Raw genomic sequence first — 22,713 nt, 5'->3', positions numbered from 1 at the left:
GTGATCGTATCATCGTATTGTGAGTGTGACTATTGTGAGTTGTGACTGACTGAAGTACTGAAGTGAAGCATTGGTTCTTGCTTGGTTGTGGTTGTACCGGACTGGTAGTATTATTATTACTGTGTACTGTTGTACTAATTTGATTGACTGAGACTGAACACGTTGTCGAAAATTTTAAAAAAGTTTTAGAAAATGTCAGCGCCAATTAAGAAACGTGCTCTTCACATTGAAGGGAACGCTAGCGAGGAAGGATCTAGTAGTGACGAAGTTTCTGACACTGAAGATGTGCAAGAATACACTGGACAAGAGGTAAACATTCTAACCTAACCGGCCAATTAGGTTAGGTCTATTAATACTATCCATCCACCGGATTTCGACCTTGTTATTTTGTGTATTGCATTTTACAGTAGAGATGGGACGTTCGGATCACTTTACTGATCCGGGTCAACCGGTCTCGTTCACTGCCGCGACCCGTTCAAAAGACCCGTTCAATTGAACCGGTCTGTCGACTGTCAGTCAGCCAGCTTTCATGACATAACGTCCCGCCAGAGTTTGTATCGGAATCGGACATCGGTGAACGAAATGAACGAAACACGAAACCGGACTAGGACCTTGACGTCAGTAAACGAATAGAGTAATAAATAATAATTCATCCTTACCGATGTTTAGTTTTTGTTTGTAAATGCCTTGCCTACCTATTTCAGGCCACATATTAGGCTACTATATTATTGGTTCGAGCCTAGGCTTGAAAGTGCCAATCGTCCACTTCTTGTTCCATTAATTCGCATTAGTTGGTTCGGTCCGTTCCGTGTTCGTGTCTGTACTCTGTAGTTGCCATTCCGAACGCAATCGGACTTCTTCGGTCATCGGATCTTGGCGAACGAAATGAACGAAAAGACCGAGACCGAACGAAACCAAAGTAAACTACGTGAATCTAGTTGCCATTCCGAACGCAATCGGACTTCTTCGGTCATCGTCATCGGATCGGATCTTGGCGAACGAAATGAACAAAAAGACCGACACCGAACGAAACCAAAGTAAACTACACTAGGTGGCGTTCGCAGAGGCATCCTCAAAATTGAGCGGAGTCATCAAGGGTTTATATTATATTGCTTTGGTCATACCGCAGTAGTACCAGTCGTTTTTAATGCATGCGTTGCGGGTCTAAAGTAGCATTTTTACTCTTTAGGAAGTGGAGTAAAAATCAGCTGTTGTCAACTCAGTTGTAAATTACTACCTATTATAAACGATTGCATGTATCAACATATGTATCGATTCGTGCTTCGTAATTATTTTAACCTACAGTCTACAGTCTCTTCCCATAGTTTTTTAGCATTGCAGATACATTAATCCATTCCCACACTCAACACGCTCACCTTTACTACTTCCTCACTACCCCCTACGTCGTGGACCTATTTCCCTCCCTTTCCAGGTCCGTGGCGTAGGAAGTGGCAATGGAAGTAGTAAATTCCATTGCCACTTCCTACGCCACGGACCTGTTTCCCTCCCTTTCCATAGCATTTTATGATTGCAGATACCTTAATCTAATCGTCAAAAACAGTTCCCACACTCCGGACAGCTCGCTTTGACTACTTCCTTCATCACTTCCTACGTCGCGGACCTGTTTTCCTCCCTTCCCATAGCATTTTATGTTTGTTGATACCTTAATCTAATCGTCATGAACAGTTCCCACATTCCAGACTGCTCGCCTTTACTACTTCCTTCACCACTTCCTACGTCACGGACCTGTTTCCTCCCTTCCCATAGCATTTTAGGATTGCAGATACCTTGACCTAATCGTCATATAAACAGTTCCCACACCCCGGACAGCTTGCCTTGACTACTTCCTTCACCACTTCCTACGTCGTGGACCTGTTTTCCTCCCTTCCCACAGCATTTTATGATTGCAGATACCTTAATATAATTGTCATAAACAGTTCCCACACTCCGGACAGCTCGCCTTGACTACTTCCTTCATCACTTCACCTACGTCGCGGACCCGTTTTCCTCCCTTCCCATAGCATCATAGGATTGCAAATACCTTAATCTAATGGTCATAAACAGTTCCCACACTCCGGACTGCTCGCATTTACTACTTCCTTCACCACTTCCTACGTCACGGACCTGTTTACCTCCCTTTCCAGAGCATTTTATGATTGCAGATACCTTAATCTAATGGTCATAAACAGATCCCACACTCCGGACAGCTCGCCTTGACTACTTCCTTCATCACTTCCTACGTCGCGGACCCGTTATCCTCCCTTCCCATAGCATTTTATGATTGCAGATACCTTAATCTAATCGTCATAAACAGTTCCCACACTCCGGACTGCTCGTCTTTACTACTTCCTTCACCACTTCCTACGTCACAGACCTGGTTTCCTCCCTTCCCATAGCATCATAGGGTTGCAAATACCTTAATATAATGGTCATAAGCAGATCCCACACTCCGGACAGCTCGCCTTGACTACTTCCTTCATCACTTCCTACGTCGCGGACCCGTTTTCCTCCCTTGCCTTATAGTTTTTGGAATGCAGATACCTAAATCTAATCGTCATAAACAGTTTCCACACTCCAGACTGCTCACCTTTAGTACTTCCTATGTCACGGACCTCAAGCTAGTGTCGTCATTTGATTATATTTATGATTCATAACGTTTCTATTCTAATATCTGTGGAATAATGCTATCAGCTATTTCTTTATCTACTGCATTCAAAAGTCAACAGCTGATCATATGTCTTTGTTTATGTGTCAAATACTGCTTCCATAAGGATTACATTGAAACTTTGAGACCCAGTGGGGCGGATTCCTGAGAGTTATTTTTAACGCCATATAGATGTTGGCACTCACCGATAGGGTCTTTATCACCATCCAAAATTTGAAAACGATTTATTCAGCCGTCTAGGAAGAGTTTGCGTATTACGAAATGCATAAAAGTCGACGTATAAGAGCTTCGCTCGCTCCGCTCAATGAATCAACACAAAACATATTTTCTATCCTGTATTATTTTGTAGGTTAAATTAAGTCCATATTGATATTTTAAACTCAATAAGTAATTTTTTTATGAGTAAATATATTAAGATACGCGATTTTTCTTAAAATAGAGTTTCGTTATAAAATTAAAACAGTCAGTTGATTGGAGTGAACGAAATCAGAATTGAACGGGTCTTTTGAATAAGTGTGACCCGGATCACTCGTTCACCTGACTGATCCGTTCAAATTGAACGGGTCATGACCGAACGACACATCTCTATTTTACAGGCCTACCTATGGTAGACCTATAATACCAAACATTAAGTTTAATTTTTTTCTTTAAGGCAGAGGATACGTGTCCGGTAACTAATACTCTACTAATAGTAGTTACTAATAGTAGTAAGTTAGATGTGAATTAGGCATCCGGCAGTTACTGTCATAACTTAACCTAGCCTAACTAACCAAACTTGCCGAAAATGAAAAAATCGAATTAAGGTTAAATTCTGTTCATAAAATAAAAAGATGTACAGTTATGAAGAAATGGCATTCGAAAAGTATTAAAAAGTAATGTTAAAAATACCTTGTACTTATTTGTTTGTTATTCTTTCAATTTATTACCTTTTTAACTTACATTCAGGTGTGATTATTTGTTTGTATTAGGCCTACTGTAGGCCTATTCTGTTTTTGTTCATTTCAGCTTAACTTAGCCAAGGGTTTTTCTAATGGGGCCTTGACTTAGCCAATCAATCCAGTGGTGTAACAGAAGGGCCCGCAATGCGGGGGGCCCGGGAGCTGAGGGGGCCCGCGAACCGGTGAGTGGGAAACGGCGAGCAGAGAGGCCCGTGAGATGAGTGGGTCCGAAAAATTTGGGTTCATTCTTATTCAAATACCATAGATTAAACATAGTTCCTAAGTGTATCGTCCATCCTTATGGAACAGCTGAAGTCAATTTTATTGTTAGTTCTGTCCGGTTTTCTTTAGATGTTGTGTTTTGTTTACAATTTGTTTCTATTAGGCCTATATTAGGGTTAGTTTCTCATTATTTGTGTCTCACTGTTTGGTTATATAGCTAGTAGACAAGTTATTGTTTATTATGATTAGATAGTTTTATTTGGTTAAACGAGGTTTTAAATTATTGAAAAAACAAGACAAAAATTGTAAACAAAACACGACATCTACAGAAAACCAGACAGAACTAACGATAGATAAAATTGGCTTCAATTGTTCCATAAGGATGGGAAATTTACTAAGGGAGTATGTTTTATCTATGGTATTGCCTATCAATCATTCAATAATTAATTGTATTGAACAAGTAATAACATTAAACTTATTAATAATATGATGTTATCGTTTAATTTTGTTAGGCCTCTTTAGTGAAAACGAACTAAGTTAACAAATTTAACGTTTTATAACGTGGGTCATTGATTATTATGCAATCTTACTTTTGTCACCGAGAAATAATTTACTTATCGGTGATTTCGTACACTGCTTATGTCGTCTGCAAACATTTTGAAACATTGGCTGAAGTCATGAACGTTGGCTGGGGCTTTTAATATTGTATTATTTTACATTTTAGTTTTTTTTTTTGTTGTAAGATAAACGCTTACAACATAATAAAATAAGACGCTTGAAATCCATACAAAGATAAAATTAAAAAATGCAATAGGCTATTTTAGCCTGTGATAAAAGTACGTCAAACTTGTAAATTAACCAACTTTTAGTGTATGAGTTAATTATAACCAAAGATTAAACTAACCTATTAAATAAATACTTTAATTCTTTACTTTGAAATGGTGACCATACGAATGTAGGTATTTTAATCCAAGTATGAATGGAGATTGGAGATGAGTGTAGGATGAGTGGCGCAACCTTGTAGTCTTGATAGTGACAAAGGCAGACATATTCTTAAGACACAGCTGTTCAAGGGCCCTAGTTTATAGAGGAATCCGAACCACATTTCTGCCTTGTAATTAACAAATTGTGTTATAAATCTATATACTTATTTAATACACAAGCAGGTTTTTTTGTGACAATTACTCCTCTGAAACTACTGAACCGATTGACATGTTTTTGGTGTCGTTGGAAAGAGCGTAACGTGAAGTTGTGCAGGAGACTTTATTTTTTAGGAAAAAATTAGAGTGTGAGGCCCTGGGGCCCTTTAAAGTTTCGTATTTCTCCATAAGATTAACATGGGAAACAAACATTGTTATGAAACTCCAGCTGTTGTCAGAAATTAAAAGTGAGAGGAAGAACATATGTTTATATTAAACAGTCAATAAGTTTGCTGATTTAACAGTTTGCTACAAACATTTACTGACTTGGTTGGAATGAAATATTTACTATTTTAATTTGGGTTGGCGTAAATATTACGATGGAAAAAAGCGAGAGAGCCTGGATAAATTGATACACTAAAAAGAAAACTGAATTAACACTGTGCTGCATTTCTTAGTAATTATTGAAAGAGCCGATTTGCAAACTATGGAAACATAGGAAAGGCATAGAACACAACCAAAGAGAAGAAATAGAATTAGTATATTTCATTACTAGGACCGAAAGTGGCATTTTCTGTCGCGCGCCCAAGCTTTTGTGTGAGGCTTTGCCTTTACAAGTTGAACTTTTATTAACTTTAAAGTTAATTCTTCATAATTTAAACTACGTAATTATTAATATCTGCTCGAATGCATTTAAGCTACTGTTGTGCAGAGCATGAACAGATAATTCACCCAAGAATGGATGAATAAATAATCCATTTAACCCTCCGAGTGTCACGCGTCATAAAAATGACGCACAACACACTTTGTGTAGGGTCACGCGTCACTTTTATGACGCACAAACATCGTTTACGGCGAAGGCTCTATGACTGACTGAATCGGATTGAACTGGATCGAGTTAGGTATCGTTCTTTCCGTAATATTCTAAGCTTTCTCCAGAGGTCTGTCTCTAAGCGCTATTCATTTTAGTTCCGAAAATATTGTAGCAGACAGCTGACGTGCGTGTATTTGTAAACAGCTAGGTTCCCCCGGACCGATGACTGATGTGTTTTATTACGTTTATCATTGTTTTAGTGTTAAAAATCAAAAGTAGTGATATACGTGGTGCATTATAAGAAGATTTAAGTGGTTTTGAAGTGCTGGTTGATGATCCTGAAGAAGTAGGTAGTGATATTGATGTAAATTATCAGCCAGATTCCTAGCTATGGTTAGGCTATGCATTCTTAGCTAAACGCTATGTACTGAAATCCGTTTTTCGCTCATAACTTATTTATTTGATAACTTACCTCGCTATATGATTATATATTTGTAATCCTCATTAAATTTAGAACAAAGTGGCTATTTTCAAATATTTATAGGCCTATAATTTATACAATTTCATTGAGCGCGAACTTATTTTTTTTTGAAAATTTTCGAAATTATATTTTTTTTTACCTAAAATTTTTTTTTTTGAAAAAATGTTCCTTATGTTTTATATATAATATTGAAGCCCATGATTTTCCAAACAAAATGGTATATAGAACATTAGAATTGACATTGTTTTAAGCTTCTCAGATCCGTTTTAATAAAACCTTGCAAAGGGGCCAAAAATAGGTGGACATTAAGGCCTAAACTATGGACACTCGGAGGGTTAATACCCCTGTGTGAATGAGGTAAAAAAAATTAACTCATATAGCAAAAAATGTTCATTTCGCCATTTAATAAAGATCAGTTTTAGTTGTCAAATAACTAATTTGTAGGTTAAACGAATGAAAATGCGACACGAAGAGTTTTACAATTGAATGAAAACGTGGAACGGGTGGTTTGGTTTTACAGACAGATGAGATAGTTGATTCGGCTGATTCGCAAGTGCCCGGAAGTGATAGAATGGATGGTTCATCCAGATGAAATCTAAAGTAACCATCGGATGAATCGGTTGGCGCACAACAACCGGATGAATCGTTTGTTCCTATCGGATAGTTCCCATCACTATACTGGAAGACACAACGCTACCAGCGCGCAGCCAGGTCATCGTTCAAGCTACGGTACTGTCGAAGGAGATTGGACTCTTGGGCAAACTGTTCTGCTGGAGCCAGCAAGTGAAAGTGAATCCCAGCTTGTTATCTAAAAATAACTCATGAGAGGGGGGCTCAAAAAATAAGTTTGCAGGGGGGCCCATAAAAATCTGTTACGCCACTGAATCAATCAATAGTTTTATTAATACTTATGAAGTCAAACGGGGTGAAGCTCGTTTGAATAAGTTTCAGTTCAGTCAGTTATTCATACTCGATTATTCCCGTACAAAATACAAAAAGATTAGCCTACCTAATAAGTTAGTTACACTGAAAAAGTATCAGTGAAATAAAATAATCAAATCTACATATTAATTGCGTTTTTGGCAAATCATGAGATTGATCAATCATTTCTAGAAAACCAATTTAGTTAGGCCAAGGGTTGCTAACTTGGTATTAACAAAACAATTAATTTTCGATAAGTTTAGTTAAGTATTTATTATATAGGCCCTATCACGAATACTAGAACTATTATTATTAAATTAATATGAGACACTAAGTTAACGTAGTCTATCCTATACAAACACAAGCTTTAGCTTGAAATTTGTTTGTGGATGGATGATGAAAGGGTTGGGTAGGCCGCAACATTTTTGAACAACTGTGGTAGACACACAGAACACAGTACATAAGTTAGTGATGAGTTTAATTTTTAATTTATACAAGGTAATTTAAGGTAATTTTTTTTTAACAAACAGGGTATGTAACACAAGGTTTTAAGGTACCGATAGTTGTGTCTGTGAGACTTCTGGATAGTTGTAAGTTTAACTTAATTGAATGAAACACTTAATTGAATTGTAGGAAAGGTTGACTTTCATTCTTAAAATACTTTATAGAAATGCCTAAATAAGTTAAGTCTGCACCTATTGAGGTTTGATTAATTCTGCGAAATGTTTACACAAAAGATAATCCAATACATAACTTATCTAAGTTACTTACTGCAAAATTTTATTTAGTAATCCTTTACCATAACTTATGTTAGTAACTTAGGTCTATAAGATTGGCTTGAAATATGATTAGGAGTAACCAACTTGATACCATAACTGGGCCATCATGAACCAGACTACAGTATCGGACAGTAGTGTAGTGGAGCAGGAATGCTGTCAAGATTAAGTATCGATTGTTTAATCGATTGTAGTTAAACTATTGCCTTAAGCCGGGTTTTCCTATACGCGGAGAAGGAGGGCGGAGAGCGGAAAAGCGATTAACATGGCATTCCGCTCGGCTTCTAGGAAAACAGTAACATTAAGTTCCCTAAGACAAGAGGAGTCCGCTCTCTGTGTTCCTCTCTCCGCTTCCGCACCTAGGAAATCCCAGCTTTATTGTTTAAATAGTTTGACTTAGCGATAGTATAGTGTACACTAATACAATCGTAATAGAAAAAAACGATTGAATCACTTAATCACTAGGCCTAAACAGCTGCTTGTTTTTAAAAGAAGTTAAATTGCAAAAAAGTTAGAGGTAGTTTTGAAAAGCTATCTTTAAATTAAAATTATTTTAGTTTAGTAACATAGTTTGTTCGTATACATTTTTCGGGGTGGGGACCGTGATCTGATGCACAGGTATTTAGTACAGCAGAACCCTGCATTACAGCCCAAAAGCATTTTTTTTGTAAACATTGATGATACAAATAAAGTAACTATAAAAAAAGATGACTTTCATTTGCAATGTGTTTAAATCTTAGTCGACTACACATTCTTATCTCAATAATTATTGAATTGAAAAATAAATAAATTTAAAGGCATTTTTACAGTTCCTCTAATTATATTTTGATGAACTAAGTTAAATTTAAAAACAATTAAGTTACAGTAAAATGAGTCATTTAATACGGAAATTGCTTTTGAGCTGCCCAGCTGCATTTTTGCTTCAACGAGGTAAGCCTACCTCTCTTTTACACAACTGCCATATGTCTTGCCACTCAGTAAAATGTCTTTTTTTTTTTTTTGCCAAATGTGTGCAAGACTGTGGTGTCACAAATTGGTTTTATCATTTGTCAAAGAGGTTCTTAATACTGTGGTGCGACAACCTCGCTCTCAGACGACCTTTGAAATTACCTGATCGATTACAATGGATGCAGAACCATCATTATTTTTCCGCTTTCCCTTATGTTTAACAAATAGACAATTTTGTTCCCCCTCTACACTACTTTTCCATTTTTCAAATTCGCTCACGTTGAAATCAACTTCAATTACATTCAAAAAAAGAAAAAAAATTTTATCGCACAACTCACAAGTGAAACAAGGAGCCATTGTGACTATGTTGATAGCTCAGAATGAGATATTGAGAACCCTAAACAAACATTGACTTACTCTTTCGATAAACTACAAAAATAAGCAAACCGCAACAAAAATCCTTAGGGTATTTAGTGTTGGAATTTATTTATAATCTTGTTCCTCATTGCCTTCTTGGTACTAAGTTAGAAGCAGCTGTCATGTGTTAATTATATGCCATGTGATTGCTATGTTTATTAATTTGTTGTAAATAAACATCACTTCCACTATGGACTTTAGAAACCATACTGTGTAGTCATTTTACTCCTATTATTATAAAGGAAAATCAATTATAAACAAGTTTTAGTGCTGAATCCAAAATTCAATTAGGCCTAGGCCTAAGTTACTTTTTTAACAGAGAAGTGTCCCAAAACAAAAGGTAATTGAAAAAGTTAAGTAACTTGATTAAATAAAAATACCCTAGCCTCACTTAACTTAGCCTATAGTTCCGTAAAAAATCCACACATAGGCTAGCTCAGAAGATGCTAAAATACATCACCTACATTGACAGCACACTGTAAACTTAATACACAACCAGTAATAAATTACACTCAAAAGGCAGGCTAGCTCAGAAACACATCACCTAAAATGACAACAGCAGTAATTTACACTAAATTATTGATTTACAATTAAAGTCTGCACAAAAAGAGCAGACAGCCAGGAGCCAACCAGCCAGACACAGAGGAGCGCGGCAAGCGGCAGACAATGGTACTAACTAAACTTGTCTGCCGCTGAAGTGAGGAACAGTCTCTACCTGTAAGGTCAAGTCTGCTGGACGCCATCCACGCCCGGTTGCTGGACGAGTATCCTCTGCGATTCTTTAAAGCTGAGTTTCAACTGAAGCTTGTAACTTAGAAAGTTGACAATTGCCGGCAACCAAACCTTTGTGCTGATTTCTGCCAGCAAATAATGACAAATAAGTTATTTAGCACTTAGGTTGACAAAAACTAAAAGAACTATGGTTCCAATTACTTGAGGGGCAATTATTCTGTATGTCTACTTACACTGGGAAAAGATGTCTACTTACTTACTGTACAGGTTTTTTCACGCTGAATCCAATATTGCAATCAGTTTTTGCTGGAGAGATTCTTAAGTGGCTGTGAAACGAAGGTTAAATTACCTACGAATCTAAGGTTCTTTGAGCGGTACTGATGGTAATATGGTGTGGTCTGGACAGGTCCGTATGTGGACTGAAAGCTGAGTGAGGAGAGCAAACAGGCTGTTTATACTCGACTTAATGCAGAATGAAATCAATTTATTTTGAAACTTTTAAATAATCAGCTCTTATTTAGGAATGTAGGGAGGTACCTAGGTGGGGTTTAATGCGGATTTAAGACTACCATATATTAAGTGTTTTGAAGTTAGGTTAGATTAGGAAGGTAAAGTTTAGGTTATAATGAACCGACTCATTAATTTATGCTACCTGCAAACTGTTTTTGCACAATTGATATGGTGGGTGAAACTTGATGAAATAACAATAGGCCTGTCAAAAATGCAGTCCGCCCCAGGCCCCACACCAACATAGGACCCCAAATTAGGTAAGTTTTCCCCTGACGGCAGACACGGGGATTCCCGAGGACCTCGGCCCAGTAACTTAAGGGGCCTCACTTGGGTCTCAAAAAAATGTTTTTTCTTTAAGAAAATAAATTTTGCCATTAGAATACAATAAGTATCTGTTAGAATTACAAATATCTAAATCAAACTTATACTCTCACGATCGCTGGAAGCTTCTGCAAAGATTGCGCGATCAAAAATCACGACTCCCAGCAATCACTGGTGATGATAATCAGGTCTTGCAACCGCAAAAGATGTTTACGATTGCTCCGAGACCATAGAGACGTTCGTGATTTTGTTGCGATAACTTATTGGGAGAAGAAGATGATGTCCTTGCAAATGCGGAAGTTGTTCAGGATTTCACCACGATCATAATAGACTAGATTTTTTCTAGATAATTTTTAAGGGTAGGTTGTGCCACTGTTTAAGAAAGAGTTCGTAATTTTTGTACAACATTTCAACCAAGCAATAAATATATGTATGTAATAATAACAATAAATAAATATGTATAAATATATTTTGTTATTATATACACCAATGAGGGCTACTTCAAATGTTACTAAGCAAATCAAAATACCAAAGTACACTAAAAACATTTTATTTTGTATAAATATATATACAGTATATAATAACAACAAAAAATATATAGTAGATAAATGCAATTTGAAACCTATATTTTTCTTGTCTTATATTATGTTATATGTGATGTGGAAAGCGGAAAGGGACCTCTTGTCGGAGATGCAAAATTTTAAGTACGGCCGATATAAGTAGCCTAATTAAGGTCGAAAATATCGAATTTAAAGTTTTTATCGATTGTAATACCTCATTTAACATAGAAAATGACAGTATCGGTTAAAATCTCGAATTCAAGATGCAAAAGGTCTAAATAAATCATTTTGTTAGCCTCTGCACGGTCTGAGAAAAGGTACCTCTTGTCGCTCAATGTTATTTTGCCATAACGACAAGAGGTCCCATTTCTAAGATTCACTTTTTAAACAGATTTTAGTCCAAAAAATGAATTGTCCTGCATTCTAGTGGAAATTTAGAGAACTACAACAAAGTTCAGTTAACGAAGAACAAAATATCTCACAAATTTTGCGGTTCCGACAAGAGGTACCTTTTCTTATCTTATGGCGAAATAACATAGGGCCGACAAGAGGTCCCTTTTCTGAAATGCGATTTTTACAACATGCTTCAATATAACAATTATTTGAATGAAAACTACCGTGAGTTAAGAAAAACAATTGCATTTCTTTCAAATAGGACATTATAAGCTTTCTTTTGATACCAAAATCGATTCTTAAATACAAGAAACACTGTTTTTATGCGTATTTGAAATTTTCAAAACAGTTTTTCTCAAAACAAAATTTAACAATAACAAAATTTCAAAGTCCTATAACTTAAACAAAAAAAATCATACATGCGTGGGACTTGCACCAATCGATTCGGAATTTAATAAGGAATTCAAATATAGGCTATATATATAACTCAAAATCGAAAATTCCCGACAAGAGGTCCCTATTCGCTTTCCACATCACATATTGTGCCACGTATTTGCAATTCTTGTATTCATTTTTGTGTAAACCATCTTGCTTTGATTCGTATTGTATAATGGCATTTGCCGTAAAAATAAATAAATAAAAAAAAACAACGTATTGCTGAGTTAGAGTAGCGTAGAAACAGATAAAATACGCAACTTAATGAAATTTAAAAAAAATCCAGGGTTAAGAGCTGTCTTATTACTTGTAATGGACAATATTTTTCTCATAGTTCATTTTCTGTTTTTAACTTAAAATGTATTTAACACGTTACATTACACTAAATTACAGTAAAAACATCAGTAGTTACTGGATGGCAATGTTCTGCCATAAAACTTGCTTTGGACATAGTACTAAGTGATTCTGATAGATAGCAGCACTACCCAGGTTGCAGTCAGTAAAGTAGTTTCGCTATCTAGCAGGAAAGAGGTGGGACAAAGCCTTGTTCTAAACGACCCTGGTGGTGATTTTGGGAAACTATATATTTTATTGTCAAGAAAAGTACGTCCTCACGAGCTGCAAATAATTATATGACGCTCGTGACGAGCTGGCTGATCCATGGAAACGTTAAAATAACTATGAACGGTGACGTTCCGGAACTTTCCTCTGCTCCTGGCGCCGTGGCCCGGCTGACGCTCCGTAACGTCCATAGCAGCGAACGTGTTAACGAATCGTTTGAACAAAGATTGACTTGATGATGTGACTGTTGTCACAAAACCGGTAGGCCTTCTCTTCTGACAAATCAAAAAGTATTGAACGGTAGGCCTAACAGCTTAACAATTTAAATATGTTTCTAGGTAAACTGTAATCTAGGAATTTTCCCACTGTAGCCCAGATTGTGTTAACTACTCGTGTAATATTGTTACAGGAAATCCAAGTCGAGTTTGAGGGGAGGAGTCCAATTGATTCTGATTTCCATGGAATTAAACAGCTTTTGCACCAACTTTTTTTGAAGGCTCATATTAATCTATCTGAGCTAACTGATCTAATTATCTCGCAAAACTATGTTGGAAGTGTAGTTAAGGTAAGAACTGAATATATTTAACTATCAAAACAGACCTAGTGTTCGAGTATTTCTCAAGGGTGGCTTAATCTGATTTAAAAGCATAAATGTACCTACATACCTGCAAATTTAATACTAGGATTGTCTTTATTACACATCTCAAACACTGAAATAAGCTTTTTAGGCTAATTAAAAATTACAGTTTCCTTTCAAAATAAAATTTGGCAAGATTACTCCACGGGCTGGCTAAACAGTTGTAACCCTTTTAGCTTAAATGGCCAATGTGCAAGAGTAACATACCCAAACTTCCTTTTTAAACTTAACTTGATTGTAATAGGCCCCTACCTTTAGGTATATCGTGCTTGTCCACCAAACATTTGCTTAAAACATTTTAAGTATGTAATGTTAAATTGTGATCAAAATATGAGAAAAAAGCTTTACCAAAATTATAGTAAAATCATTGAATAATCTCTGGGGTTCAAATACTATATTTCATCACTAGGGCCTAAAGTGACTCTTTTTGACCCGAGCTCAAGTTTTGCTATCGAGGCGAAGCCGACGTATTACAATCAAGATGCAGCTGTTTAGTAAGTGATTCGATCGTTTCGTCTATTAATTTACCATGGTGTTAGTGTGCATTATTATCAATATATAAGTCAAACTATTTACAATAAGGCAATAATTAATTCCAATCAATACATACTTTCGATACATGCAATTGTTTGAACAAAGAATCAAAATTTACAATTGAGTTTACGAAAGTTGATTTTTACTCCATAGATTCTAAAAATGTTTTAGCCCCTAGAGAGTAAAAATGTTTCTTTAGACCCGCAACGCAGCATTAAAAATTAAAAATGGCTATTTTAGCTGTAGTATGATGAAAGGGTTTATTTAGTTTAACTTTTACATTTTCCGGAAGCCCAATTGAAAAATGAATGCATAGATTCATTGCATGTGCAGCAGTAGTCAACAAATTATATTGACAAGCATTTGTTTTTAATACTGATAATGTCTCAACTGCTAATGTTGCGTCACATGTTTTTAGCAAAGTGACGTTGACGAGGAGAGTGATGATGAGGATGATGATAATTCTGCTAATGAAGTATTTGGAATCACAACAGTGGTTAACCTCACAGACAAACAGGTAACATATTTAGAGTTAGGATAGAATCTAAAACCTAAATAGGCTAAGTCAATGCCAAATACCAGTTCAATTTGCTCGACTATTATGTTGAAAATAGGCGTAGTTTGGTTCTACTAAGACAACCACATTAAATTAGTTTACAATTTACAAAGAAGGTATGGTTTGATATACTAACAGTTTTTTTTACTACAAACCTAGTTTGTAGTTTTTGAATTTTACCAAATAGTATTAATTTACTTATCTCCTATTGGTAGGCTATACATCATGTCCATAAGGATGGTTTGTAGTTCAAGAGAGAATTATAATGTCCCACCTCTTTTCCCAGTCTGAATAGGTACATGAATTTAAATGGAATCCCACTCGTTACTCCTTGAATTGAATTTATCTACGAGATCAGTGACCATGTCAGAGTATCTCAAAATGTGTTAGTTTTTCAACTATTCAGTGGCTCATCTCGGCTAATAAGTAACCCGTAAGAATGTGGGTCTAAACGTTTGGTGGATGTTTTACAGAACCTGGAGTGTGTACAGCAGTTGCGTCAGTTGTTGGTGGACTTGTGTCGGGAACACGGCACTGACCAGAGCAATGCTGTTGTCAGTTCATTGCTGTCCAATGATGCCAGACCTGTCGGTCTTCTGATCAACGAACGGTTCATCAACATCCCAGCTCAAATCTCCGTGCCATTGTTAGAGAGCTTAAGGTATTGATCTGTTCTTGGGCTCCTGGAAATAGTCGTGTCTCAATTTATTATATATGCAAATTAAATTATGGCAAATAATTTTGGACAAAATGTTACATAAATCTTGGTTTATTATTTATTTTAAATATGAATTTGTTATCTAACGTAAAATGAGTAGGAATAGTTTTGAAGGGGATACTAATTCGTGTTAAGAGTAACGAAGGCTATAGTTAAATATTTGTAAAACACCGTGTAGAACAGAAAAAAAACTGTGTCCCCCACAAGCAAGCAAGGAATTCTCTTAGAGATAAATTGTATCCACTATGCATGCTAGGCAATTTAGGAAACTTTTACTATGAGAATTTTCATAACATGCTATATTTCTAATTACCAGTGAAGTAAACAAAGCATCACAAGTCTCAGGATGGTACCCCATTTCAAAAAGTCAGTTGAGACCTAGATAGATGGATAAACTTCTTTATGTTTAAATCACTGATAATTTATTTAAACTATACATTCTAACATTTCATCAATTTTGCAGCAAGGAAATGAAGAAAGCCAAAGAAAAAAATCTGGCTTTTGACTTCACATATTTTATTGTGATATGCAAGCTATATAAAATGGATACCGAATCTACCAAGAAAAAGAAGAGTGGGAAGAATAAACCACCAGTGACCCAGGAAAATGAAGTATTATGGTCCAATCCAGAAGAAGAGCTCTTTGACCAGGTAAATGTTTGGTTAAATAAAAAAAATCTGATACAAGACAAGGTAAGGTGTTGATAAGTGCCGTTGGGGCCTCACAACATAAAATTGTGTTTTTTCAGGTTCAAGCTTTACAGCGATGCTAATGTCATATTATGTAACTCAATTTGCTAATTGTAAAACATATACCGTGCAAGACAGTTATAACTAAAGATGGGATTAGTTCTAAACAAATTAAAACTAATTTAACCATAGTACAGTTACAGTAATGGTCAAATTATTGTAGACGATACGAATTGTTGGATGTCAAGCATAATCCTAGTTCAGGAACCATGACACTATTGTGCATTTTGTAAACCAATGACAGGTAACGTCATTAAATTACTTACCAATCTTTTATTATAATTTGTGTCTTACCTCATTGGCATTTTAAAAAGGTAATAAAACACTTTTTTTGGAAAGCATTCCAAACTCATTGAATGTTGTGTGGATGTAGATAATATTATGATACAAAAAATATTAGGCTATACATTTTCAGCTGATTGTTAATCCCCTCCTTTCAGATATTTCCTTATTTTGTTCCTTTAAGGTCGATTCACACATATCAGTCCAGTCACAGTTCCGTTACAGTCCAGTTACGGTCCAGTCTCAGTTGCTTCCGCAATTTCTCAGTCAACTGTCCGTCAGTTGGTTTCAGTCAGTCTTCTGTCTCTAATATTTACAGTAATTTACAGACGACATTTTTAAATTATGAACCTATATTCTATCAAGTTTTCACTGTCCATCTTGTTGATTGTTACAAACAGTACTCAAAATATAAACACAACCATTTAAACAACAATAACACTATTTTCTAACCTCAAAAAGGTCTGTCAGGTGTCCGAACAATCCAAAAATATCGGTGGAAAAAAATCTGAAATTGGACGGATGCCGGCAGAGCGACTGACGGGACTGCAATGGATGAGTGTAGATAGTGCAATAGAAAATCCATTTTAAGAATATTTTTGTTAACTGTGACGTGCCTGATGTGACTGGACTGTGACGTTCCGTAACTGATGTGTGTGAATCGACCTTTTATGTCGAGTTCTTGATCTCATCAGAATTTTTGTACATTTTAGCGAATTTCCCATATAGGGAATAAGCTATTACCGTAGTACTCATTGGCCGTAGTACCTGGACGCGGGACCGATTTACTTTTTCGTTTTGAGGTCCCTAGAGACCAAAAACACCATCTATTCAAATTCATATAATTATATATAGGTATATATATATATTATATAACATATGTATCCGTTAGCACGATAACTCGAGCAAAAATGATCTGATTTTGATGAAATTTGGTATAAACGTGTAAACCTGCATTTATTCGAACGAGTTCGCGAACCAGCATGATCAGACTATGGGAACGGGGGTTTATGGGGGGGGGGGTTTTATGGAGCAAAAAAAGGTTTTCCCTATTTTAGACACAAAAAAATAAAATTTAGCAATTTCTTTCTAAATCATTTTGTAGAGCTAAAAAAAACAAATAATTTAGTATATTGAAGCGTTATTATGCGCCTAATGGTTACAGAGAAAATTCCAAAAAAATGTAAATTTAAAATTCTCATGTTATTCTTATGGAGAACAAGTAAACGGTTGTAGTTTGCTTGTTTATGAACATATTTTTATCAAATTTTGAAAATATTTTATTTCTTACTAACTATAAATATTTTACAAAAAAAAGTTTCACCCTCCCTGATGCAGTAGTACTTAAAACTAATTCTATTTAATTAGGAAATAAATGTTATATTTTTAAGTAAACATTTTAGTGTAAATCCAATCAGGCAAATGGAAATTCGCTTAGTCTGCAGGTTTGCTGCGGAGGGGGTATTATATTCCATTTATTTTTAATACTGTGTTAACATTCCCTGATTGGATATGGTCCAGTAATTTAAGTTGTCTGCTTTTAGCGAATTTCCCATATAGGGAATAAGCTATTACCGTAGTACTCATGGTAAGACCTGGACGCGGGACCGATTTTTTTTTTCGTTTTGAGGTCCCTAGAGGCCAAAAACAGAATCCGTTCAAATTCATATATATATATATATATATATGTGTCCGTTAGCACGATAACTCGAGCAAAAATGATCCGATTTTGATAAAATTTGGTACAAACGTGTAAACCTACGTTTATTTGAACGAGTTCGCGATCCAGCATGATCGGACCATGGGAACGGGGGTTTATGGGGGGTTTTATGGGGTAAAAATAGGTTTTTCCCATTTTTGACCCAAAAAACATAAAATTTAGCAATTTCTTTCCAAACCATTTTGTAGAGCTCAAAAAAACAAATAATTTAGTATATTGAAGCGTTATTATGCGCCTAATGGTTACGGAGAAAATTCAAAAAAACTGTAAATTTAAAATTCCCATGTTATTCTTATGGAGAATAAGTAAACTGTTGTAGTTTGCTTGTTTATGAACATATTTTGATCAAATTTGGAAAATGTTTTTATTTCTTACTAACTATTAACATTTTACAAAAAAAAAACAGTTTTACCCTCCCTGATGCAGCAAACCTAAGTACTTGTTATACTAATTCTATTTAAATAGGAAATAAATGTTATATTTTTAAGGAGACATTTTAGTGTAAATCCAATCAGGCAAATGGAAATTCGCTTAGTCTGCAGGTTTGCTGCGGCGGGTGTATTTATAATGCCCACAGTATCTTATTCGTGGAACATTTCTTTAAATTATTTGGTTTTCTCTATTATCTATGTTTTGTTGTCTTCTGTATGTCTGCGTAAACACAATCTTTTTAATTAGTCAAATGTCTTATTTTTTAATTTTTCATAGAGACAGTAGTTTACGAGTGTTATATAAGATAAATATAAGATATTCTTCCATAAGAATGTGCAAATTAACTTATTAGAAGTTAAGGTTATTAACTAGAAAGATTACTTTCTCATTAGAACATTGTTCAGACATTTTGCATCCCTAAAACGAATGCCAAATTAGCATATTGACTAAAATCTAAAAGAATTATTTTTTGTGCTAAATAACCATTCTGTTTTAATCGGTAATAAATAATATTTGCTTATCTTAGTTATTATTTATTAATAATTGACGTTCCAGTAGTAGGAAAGGAATTCTAATTGTCTTTATTTAGTGTTTGATCTTTATTATCTTTATAACCCATTTAACTATTAATTTTGTTATAAAATTAATTAGTTAGTCATCTCGTAATGTGACACTTGTGTGTTGTTACCAGGAGGCAGATTGCAGGTTTGAGTTCTGTGTGAAGGGTGAGACTGACTCGGGGCTGAGTGGACAGTGGTTGGAAGACGACACAGCCATGACACCTTACAGACGGATACTCATCCTCAACGCATCCAAGCTAGATCAGCTCATACAGAGAGTCAAGGAATATGTTACTGGCTAGCCAAACTAATGTGGTGTGAAATACCAAAGTATACAAAATATGTCATTTGCTAACTCTTAATTTACTTTCCACTCAGTCAGCCTGTCGGGGTCGCAACACCAACTTTGTGTGGTATTTACATTCTATAGTAAGTATAAGCTTTGCTATTACAGTACAATTCCAATTGGGACCGTACCACATTTGAAAGGTTTGGCTATTTCACTTTTTTTTACATGTCTGCGAAGATTTTGTGTATGAAAACAGTTTTGTCGTGGTCAAGTAAAACGATGAAGTCTACACGACCATGGGAAATGTTCAGGATTTTGCCGTGATGACATCTTCTGCCTTCTTTAATAGCAATTGTCTTCTCATTACTGTAGTTGTAGTTTTAAAATTCTTTCCTTAGGCAATTATTAGGATGGTTGGAGTTCTATTGTACGTGCATTACCCTAATTAACATCATAGTTTTCTCATGGCAATCTAGTTCGCCAGCTTTTTGGTTTGTTGTAATAATATTATTATCTAACAGCATAAACCTACTAAATTCAATTTTATTAGTGACATACTATGCGAATATACCATTTTCAAAATTCCTTAATTCTTTACAAGCAAGTCATAAAGGCCTCAGTAGCTACATAATATGTTTTGAACCCCAGACTGTAGAAAAGATTTCCTAGACTCCAACAAGTTGACTGATAATTTTTTTAAAATTTGGATTTAGGCCTAGTGTTGTTTTACAGTGGTTTAGTCGTAAATTTTCTAATGTGGGAACTTGACCATTTTCACGGAAAAATACAGGTCACTTAACAATACCGAAAAAATCAGTTTAACGATAAAGTGTATAATAAATCAATACTATTTATAGGGCCTATTATAATTTTATTGAACCTGAATTTACACTACACAAAGGCTGTAATGTAAATGTAAAAGAATTGTTCAAAATGCTTTCCACTAACTTAATTGCAGTTTTCAGTGTTTTTTTTTTTCAATTGTAACAATCTTTTTGCATAGATTTTTATTTTTGTTTAAGGCTTCAAATTCTCTGGCGATGGCTGCTCTCAATTGCAGAACATCTAGGGGCCGTTTGGCAAAAACTTTATTTTTAATAATCCCCGAACAGAAAAGTCAAATGGTGTAAGATCGCAGGACCTTGGGGGCCAATCAATTCGCAAGAGAATTTGAAGCCTTAAGCAACGATAAAAATCTATGCAAAAAGATTGATGCAAGTGTGAAAAAACGCTGTGAAAAATTCATTGAAGTTAGTGGAAATCATTTGGAACAATTCTTTTAAGTCTACTTTACAAATTATGTGCAGTGTAAATTCAGTTTCAATAAAATTATAATATAAATAAAATGGATTTAGAATTTGCTTCAAACAAATACACTTACTCGGTAAACTGATCTTTTTTTGAACGCCATTCTCACGTGTTTCTGTACCACTACACCACTGTTGTTTAAAAGCAAATTTTTTTTTATATTTCTTACTATTATACTTACGCTGAAACACTAATATAGAAATTATAAAGAAAATAAGCGATTTGTCATAAATTTTATGTAAAGCAGTACATACACCTTTTTGTAGGGTGTCATTTTGTATTTTTTAATTTGAATTTTTTTTTTGCCAAATGGTATTTGGTAAAAACAGTATATTAAGAGACAAGATTCAGCCCATATTGTACTAAGGATATCAAAGGTTTTATTTTATTTTTAGTGACATCTGTTTTTTGTTATTCATTGTACGTTTTTAGCTTTATTGAGTGGTGCTCTTAAATCAAACTAGGTTTTGATTTGTTGAACTTTGTTTAACTTAACACTATTTATTGAGGATTAGCATTTTGTTACAAATATAACATTCATTGCTATTGTCTCTTAAGGAAGACTAAATATTTCATTTACCTACCTAACCTTGCTTATTTCCCAAGCAAAACTTCCATTCAAACAGATTATTGGGGGGACTCGTGCCTGAATTCTGTTCGGTTGGAAGCGTAAAGGCATATTTCCCATACATGTTTCCTTACCTAAAAACTGCTGTGAGATTTGCCCTTAGCTCAAGGCTTGCAACATGTTCAAGAGACTTGTTCAGATGAAAACATAATTTAATAGTGCTTTTGTGGTTCATTTTGCTAAGGTAATTAATGTTTTTTATATCTACTCACACATACCGATATTAACTTTTTTAAACATTTTAACATCAAGTTGCTTCAATAAAGAAATTAACTAATCTTGCACATTAGTTAATTTCTTTATTGTAAGCATCTTGGATCTTGATCTTGTTCTTGCACAACTTGAATGTAGAAATAAAATTTGATTCGGAAAAGCTGTTGAAAATGTAGCTTTAAAATAAGAGTTATGCAAGTTGCCTGTTAAAAAACATATAATTAATTTTAAAATTTCTGTGGCTAATTGAATAAAATATAAAAATATCAATAAATTTAGTTTAGTTGTTACTTTGTCAGAGCAAAATTAGATATAAGTGAAATTATAGGTTAGGTATAAGTACAATATCTGAGGTTCACAAAATATTAACAAACCAACATAGTACATTGTTGGAATTACTTCAAAAATAAAAATAAAGTTTTCCTCGTGCAAGATCTTAGCTAGATTTCAACACTTTGTTGTAATAACTTCACTGGGATACTGTTTTATTTTATATTAATAAATAAATATAAAATAAATACAGTGGTTTTATTGGTCTCATCATCAAAACAGAAGTTTCTGGATTTGAATTACTATTGTGAAGAACTTGGTAATACTAGTAAACTACAAGGAAATGGCTTACTTTATTTAAGTTTTTGTAAATGTGGCTTTGTTGTTTGATTTGAAAAAAATGTGATTTTAAATACATTTTGTACATTGCTAACTGGTAGCATTTTTCTTCCTCATACTGTCACTATTTATTGAATTTATAATAGTCGTATCCAATTAAAGCGATTGGCTTGGAAAATTGATACATTGGTACTGGTACCCGTTTGACATTTGGAATATATGTTTCCTCTGCCTCTATTAATCCAGGGATTACTAATCTCAACTATTGATTTCAATTAATTGCTCTCTTGATTTGTTTTGTTTATCTATGGTGAAAAACAAGTTAAAGTTTGAACAAGTAATTTACTGGTTCATTAGCAATTCTGATATTTTAATATTTTTGTTTATAAATGAGTTAACATTAAATTTTTCTCTCATAAACTACTGTTCCCCAAAATATGGTTCCTCTAATATAATTTATTAGACAAATTTGTTAATTTCATATTAAGCTATCAACATTCCAATAAAAAATAAAATAAAATAAACATAATAAAATATAAAAAACACACTGTATAAAAAACCTATTATATGGCAAAAATAAAGCTTTCTACTCTGTAGCAGCAAACCCAAGTACTCATCAAAATTAATTTTTTTTAATAGGAAATA

General features: G+C 34.6%; 1 protein-coding gene across 1 annotated transcript; it reads left to right on the top strand.

Moving 5' to 3' along the window:
- The first annotated feature begins 51 nt into the window (after positions 1 to 51).
- Positions 52 to 22,162, top strand: LOC128986252 (protein BCCIP homolog). Its single transcript, XM_054406510.1, has 6 exons — positions 52 to 309; positions 13,243 to 13,398; positions 14,423 to 14,521; positions 15,034 to 15,221; positions 15,742 to 15,928; positions 19,153 to 22,162. The coding sequence occupies exons 1-6, from the start codon at positions 193 to 195 to the stop codon at positions 19,321 to 19,323; spliced, it is 918 nt and encodes a 305-aa protein (XP_054262485.1). The 5' UTR covers positions 52 to 192; the 3' UTR covers positions 19,324 to 22,162.
- Positions 22,163 to 22,713: the final 551 nt, after the last annotated feature.

This window comes from Macrosteles quadrilineatus, unplaced genomic scaffold (assembly GCF_028750875.1).
Source record: "Macrosteles quadrilineatus isolate MER2022 unplaced genomic scaffold, UCM_ALF_1.0 Scaffold_2__2_contigs__length_208266976, whole genome shotgun sequence".
NCBI classification, from domain to species: domain Eukaryota; kingdom Metazoa; phylum Arthropoda; class Insecta; order Hemiptera; family Cicadellidae; genus Macrosteles; species Macrosteles quadrilineatus.
The sequence above is the reverse complement of the archived record's forward strand: the minus strand, read 5'-3'. Positions and strand labels throughout refer to the sequence as shown.

Bases quoted from the DNA above. Each gene is read 5' to 3' on its own strand.
- LOC128986252 (XM_054406510.1), top strand. From the start codon at position 193: ATGTCAGCGCCAATTAAGAAACGTGCTCTTCACATTGAAGGGAACGCT. The intron at 310-13,242 runs GTAAACATTCTA...ATATTGTTACAG, and splicing joins AAGAATACACTGGACAAGAG to GAAATCCAAGTCGAGTTTGA. The intron at 15,222-15,741 runs GTATTGATCTGT...TCAATTTTGCAG, and splicing joins CCATTGTTAGAGAGCTTAAG to CAAGGAAATGAAGAAAGCCA.